Source organism: Thunnus maccoyii, chromosome 3 (genome assembly GCF_910596095.1).
Source record: "Thunnus maccoyii chromosome 3, fThuMac1.1, whole genome shotgun sequence".
NCBI lineage: Eukaryota > Metazoa > Chordata > Actinopteri > Scombriformes > Scombridae > Thunnus > Thunnus maccoyii.
Window position 1 is genome coordinate 13,130,376 of NC_056535.1, and position 6,544 is coordinate 13,136,919.

General features: G+C 39.1%; 1 protein-coding gene across 1 annotated transcript; it reads left to right on the forward strand.

The window, feature by feature from the left end:
* Positions 1–242: 242 nt before the first annotated feature.
* Positions 243–3,995, forward strand: LOC121894337 (anionic trypsin-2-like). The gene is made up of 5 exons (XM_042406867.1): positions 243–303; positions 523–673; positions 912–1,053; positions 1,787–2,044; positions 3,770–3,995. Exons 1-5 carry the CDS (start codon positions 243–245, stop codon positions 3,917–3,919), a joined length of 762 nt encoding a protein of 253 aa, XP_042262801.1. The 3' UTR covers positions 3,920–3,995.
* Positions 3,996–6,544: the final 2,549 nt, after the last annotated feature.

The window sequence follows — 6,544 nt, forward strand, 5'->3', positions numbered from 1 at the left end:
TATAAAAATGATCTGAGATGCAAGATACTTTTGAATTTTCACATTTCAAACAAACAAAATTTGGACATTCCAAACAAAGTGATACTTACCCTATTAACTATCAAGCGTGCAATCAATCGAATGAAAAATGTGAGACAAGCCAGCACTATTAAAATCTTTTCTTCATGTTTACCAGTTTATAGCCCGTGATACTGACCACATCTGTCTTTTATTTAATTATTTTTTGTTTGGTAGCAACTAAGATGAACTTGGCTGCATCCTGTCACCTCTCACTGCTCCTGCTGCTTGTTGTAAACCAAACAGGTGAGGAACAGTGGCATCTACTACTGACAATATATTTACATACTGTTTCAAACCCACAGACATACGACTGACTTAATGTAACTCTACCCAAGTAAAAACTAAAAGCTGTGAGATTATTTTATTATGTATTATGTTTATAATAGAGAAATGTTTCACTCATGAATACAACATAATATTTTAGCAGAAGTCTCTTCATGTCTCTCCATGTCTAACTCTTAGGTGTGAAAGGGAACAGAATCATCGGGGGTGCAGTGGTGTACCCCTACTCCATCAAGTATCAAGCCTCCCTCCTCTATATGGACTACCACTTCTGTGGAGGCACCCTCATTCACCCGCAGTGGGTGGTGTCTGCTGCCCACTGCTGGAGACCGTGAGTTACTGCAGTTTTACACTTGTGGCATTAACACTGAGCTGTCAGATTTACTTTTGGAAACACATGCTGCACCTTACATTTGATTTGGGCTCACAGCTTGTGATCTCAAAGCTGTCTAAGTTTCAAGGACAAACATTCAAATGATCTGCTCAAACTTTTTTGTGGTGTTGGATTGTTTTTATTGTCCACAGACAAGCACCTTAAAAATCCTGACTTTCTTACTTTGCTCTTGTAGGAATCACCTGATCCAAGTGGTCCTGAGTGAGCACAGCATCAGCAGTGAAGATGGCTTTGAGCAGCTGTTCAATGTCTCCTTAGTCGTCAAGCATTACAAATACCAACACTGGACGTTTGATAACGACATCATGCTACTTAAGGTAAGGGATGACTGTGGTATATGACATTGTGCTGTGCTTTGATACAAATATTGGTTAGATACAGATCCTGGAAGTATGGGTGTGAGATGAAATCAATGTGAGGCACTGATCAGGTCACCTATTCCAGATGTTGATGAGTCACAATTCTGAGGCAGACTATTGAAAAATGTCATGTTAAATAAATCATAAACTATATAAACTGTTTAATATGTAGCTGCACCAATATTTACATGCTTCAATGATATGATACAACAGTATTGCACTTCCATGTTCCACTTCCAAGTTGGGGGCTAAAAAGGGACAACATGGTCAGTGCAGTGGAGGCCAAGATATCTTGACTTTTACTCCATAATAGGGTCAAATTCCAAAAAAACTCAATCCTACATTTCTCATAATGCAACCGATAGAATATTTTTGTTGGCCCCTCTCTGCCTGGTAAATGCCCATGTCTTTCAGACTCTACTTGCACATTTTTAATTCAGTCATAGCTGAAATAAACCTGATGATGTCATCAGAGTTATTTTGACCGACTTGGAAAAGCCGCTCCAGCGCAACAGAGGAAAGTACACAACTGACCCATGAGTAATCTGACCTTTATGTGTAAAATCAGTGACACAGTTACCTTCTTTACTAACAGTAAAGAAACTCTTTTGTAATGCAACTAAATAAAATGCCACCTTCAGTACTAGCTTTTTATACTGACTGACTGAAGGACATGTTCTCTGTGGCTCAGTTGGACCGGCCAGCTACCATCAATGCCAGGGTCGAGCCAGCCCCTTTGCCAGCCCCCGATTCGCCCCCCTTGACTGGCCGTACCCGGTGCACAGTCAGTGGCTGGGGTGTGACTTGGGTCAACAGCTACAGACTGTCATCTGTGCTGAGGTCTGTGGATGTGGACATCTTCCCCAGCTGCTGGTACTACTACTACTTCAGGATCACGGAGAACATGATCTGTGCTGGCTCCTACCTGGGGGGGAAAGACTCCTGTCAGGTGAGGAACGAAGCCATCTAACAGAGAAAGTATGTGATTACTTTTGACTGTCACAGCAACTGATAATCAAATACTGCCAGGTAAAGTAATCACACATCAAAATGCAATATAAGTCTTGAACTAAGTAGGAAAAAATGCATTTTTCTGAAATTGTTAAAGCTGCCTTCTCGGAATTTTTTTCCTGCATCTTGGCACTCCATGGAACGATTATCCAATGGATTCTCTTAACTTTTTACCACTATGCTGATGATACCCACCTCTACCTGTCCCTCCTGCCCAACAACCCTACCCATATAAATCAGTGCCAGCCCACAAAAAGCTCATGTCACTCCACTTTTCATTACATTCCACTGGCTCTGTGTCACTGCTCGCATTCAGGCCAAGTCACTGATGATACTCACCTAAATGAATGCCATCTTTCAGGTTTATGCACCTTATCGTTAATTACAATCTGAAAATGAACAATGGCTAGTTATACACTGTGAGGCAGGAAATTTCAATCTCTTCTTGTGTGTGGTCCCTCAGTGGTGGAATAAGTTACTAAACTTAATTTGGTCAGTAGAATCTCTCTTTGTCTTCAAAAATTAATTGAAGACCTACATCTTCCGAGATAACTTACTTACTTTCTTACTCTTACTTACACATCAAAATGCAATATAAGTCTTGAACTAAGTAGGAAAAAATGCATTTTTCTGAAATTGTTAAAGCTGCCTTATTGGAATTTTTTTCCTGCATCTTGGCACTCCATGGAACGATTATCCAATGGATTCTCTTAACTTTTTACCACTATGCTGATGATACCCACCTCTACCTGTCCCTCCTGCCCAACAACCCTACCCATATAAATCAGTGCCAGCCCACAAAAAGCTCATGTCACTCCACTTTTCATTACATTCCACTGGCTCTGTGTCACTGCTCGCATTCAGGCCAAGTCACTGATGATACCCACCTCTACCTGTCCCTCCTGCCCAACAACCCTACCCATATAAATCAGTGCCAGCCCACAAAAAGCTCATGTCACTCCACTTTTCATTACATTCCACTGGCTCTGTGTCACTGCTCGCATTCAGGCCAAGTCACTGATGATACTCACCTAAATGAATGCCATCTTTCAGGTTTATGCACCTTATCGTTAATTACAATCTGAAAATGAACAATGGCTAGTTATACACTGTGAGGCAGGAAATTTCAATCTCTTCTTGTGTGTGGTCCCTCAGTGGTGGAATAAGTTACTAAACTTAATTTGGTCAGTAGAATCTCTCTTTGTCTTCAAAAATTAATTGAAGACCTACATCTTCCGAGATAACTTACTTACTTTCTTACTCTTACTTTCCTTATATATCTCTCTCCAAAAATATAAATTGTCATTTGCTTGCACTTATGTGTTACATCAGGTGGAACATGGAACTGAATGTTGCGGCACTTATTCTCGAAGGCTCTCGCTACTTTTGTCCATCTGCTGCCTTCTATCACTGGAAACAAAACTGATGAGAGAGTTGTGGGCTTTATTTGATCTACTGTTAATACAGAAATATTGATTAGTGCAGCCTTAAATGTTTAGTTACCTTTGTAACTACAGCAGGAAAACAAGCCCATATTTTCAATCACAATCAGTTGTGCAATACATAAAATGCTGATTTTTCATCTGTCAAACACTTGTTTTACATTAACTTGTCACACTTCCTGAACAAAAAGACTTTTAACGCTTGACTTTTCCATTTCCAGGGTGACTCAGGAGGGCCTCTTCTCTGTGATGGTAAATTTGAGGGCATTGTATCTTGGGGCATCGGCTGTGCCTATGCTTACTACCCTGGCGTCTACACCAAGGTTAGAAACTACCTCGGATGGATCAACTGGGTCATCCAGAACAGCTGATGAGACTCTTTATAGCGAGTGAAGAGTTGAACGGATCCTAATGGAACCAAAGGCCTAAATGGATATTTTTGTTGTTGTTATCTTTTATATAAATATGCAATACTGTAGGTAGGAAAATAAATATATTTGATATAAAGAAAGTGTACATCCCATGAGTGTGAACTAATTAAAGCACACATAGGTAAAATACATATTAACCCTTGGGCCTTGCTTTAAAATAGTATCAATAGAGCATATTAGGGAACTTAAAGGTCCCCATCAAAGACTGCCATAAAAATATTATATAATATTATTATATTATTTTTCCATTATTTTTTTCCATTAATTTTTAAACTAACTTCAGTCTTGATCATAACTACCAAATATTCATTCATTTTCAGAATTTTACCCTTTCAATGCCAGATTTTGTGATGATACCCCTAATTTTTATAAAAGAAAAAACACAAAAATTGAAAGATTTTCAATATATTAAAGGCAAGTGGGAATTTGATTATCACAGGCTGGGATATGTCAATGATTAGCAACAACATTGAAATTTATGCATTATTATGTTTTGTGCAGTATAAGATTAAGGTATAGGTATAGGTAATCTGATCTGTTTTTACTTTCTAATAGACATAATAACAAAATTCAACATTTAACATATAAAAAATCAGAACAGAGGTGAGTTTGTGAGTGAGTGAGTGAATTTGTGAGTGAGTGAGTGGGTCTGTGTCTGTGTGTGCGTTTGTGCATATGTGTTTGTGTGTGTGTGTCACAGATAAATGCATAGCTCAATTTATGGCTGTATCTATAAGTTTACCTACGACTGCAGCTACATAAACAAAGTAATGGTTTAGGGTGCCTTGTTTGGTTTTTGCCCCGCTGAGCCTTTGCGGTGCTGCGGGTTTCTATGTCTGGAAGGAGCGCATGTATGGGTGTGTATGGGCATCTATGTAATTGGGGGGCTTTGAACGTACTTTTATCTCTGTATTTCAAAAACATATGAATCAGTGTTGAAAAGACACATACATAAGAACAAATGAAAAAAAAACACCACACCACACCACACACACACACACACACACACACACACACACACACAAACACACACACACACACACCTTCAAAGCTCAATAGCATATACTGTACTGTAACTCACGTAGGCATCTGTATCAGGTATAATATCTTACATTTTATTCAGTCAGAAGGCCTGCACGTGCATGTGCATGTGTGTGCATGTGTGTACAAGTCTGTGCAGGAGGGTGAAGGTATGTGTATGTGTGTGTCTGCAAGAGAGAGAAGGAGAGAGGTGTAATGTGACCTGCAGACCATATAAATGACCTATTTTTAGCTACACACACACACACACACACACACACACACACACACACTCACACACACACACGTATGCATGCACGCACACACACATGCACACACACACACACACACACAGACACTAGTTTTTTCATACACACACATACACCACCCTTGCACATCCATATCAATACAAACAAACCATTTTCAGATTAATAAATTTGCTACGATATCCTGCAAAACTTGATAATGCATGAATTCCCCCAGCTTAGCCCCTAGTGGAGAGAAATTCTAATGGTATGTATTTGTTCTTCTGGGCAAACAGGAGAAAATTGCTCAATCGGCTGGAAAATAGTAAAAACTACAATTTTGAAGCCAGGGCTTCAGTTTGAAAGTCTAATCAAATAGAATGCATGCTTATGCAATATTGTGTCCATGGAATCAAAAAAGACACACACACACACACACACACACACACACACACACACACACACACACACACACACACACACACACACACACACAGTTAGTATTGTTTCTACACAGCATATTATAGACTTAATATAGGATATGTGGTTAGATTTCCAAAATTGGATAAAAAAATACATACTTTTGCCAAAAATCATGGCTACATCATAATCACAGCCAAAATATTCAACAAAAAAAACGTTAAAGGGCCTTTTAGGTCCCTAGTGAGGCACAAGGGTTAAGTGACTTAATGGGCTTTGTGGGCAAAAAAATAATAGACCAAGTCTGACATATATATGCAACTAAATGCACTTTGTATTTTTAGTGTTTTTAGTGTTTTCCAAAAGCTATGTAAAACCATGTCACAGATTTTGGACCATACCCATCAGTGAACATATGTTTCGAAGCTTTCATTTCAGAGCTCAAAGAGAGGCTGAACTTAATAAAGATATTTATTTTCTCAAACTGTCTCCTCTTTTATTGGTCATCTACCTAGGACCTTATTGATAGGATCTTATCTATTGATGGGATCTTATCCATTGTGTATTTGATGGCTTTGAACAAAAGTAATTAGGAAAATAATTTCCCATAGTCTGTATTTCAGTCAGACATTTACAGTTAAATGTATACAACCTTCCTAAACCTCCCCTTTAATATCTCACCTGCTCAACAATTATACATGAGTAACGGTTTCAACAAAACTGCCCCACATTGCCTCATGACAGTACAGTGTTGACATCCCAGTGAGTGATTGGCTGTGACTGCACCCTCTCCCCCTCCCTCCTCTCTGTTTCTTTCACATTTGAAGCTGGACTACCATGAACTCATTCACTGACTCAAAAGAAGCCTTCGAAACCCAGA

What these genes read in the sequence shown, in the direction of transcription:
- LOC121894337 (XM_042406867.1), top strand. Translation starts at nt 243, where the DNA reads ATGAACTTGGCTGCATCCTGTCACCTCTCACTGCTCCTGCTGCTTGTT. An exon ending in GCTGCCCACTGCTGGAGACC is followed by an intron (nt 674 to 911) that starts GTGAGTTACTGC and finishes TTGCTCTTGTAG; the next exon opens with GAATCACCTGATCCAAGTGG. An exon ending in GGGGGAAAGACTCCTGTCAG is followed by an intron (nt 2,045 to 3,769) that starts GTGAGGAACGAA and finishes TTCCATTTCCAG; the next exon opens with GGTGACTCAGGAGGGCCTCT.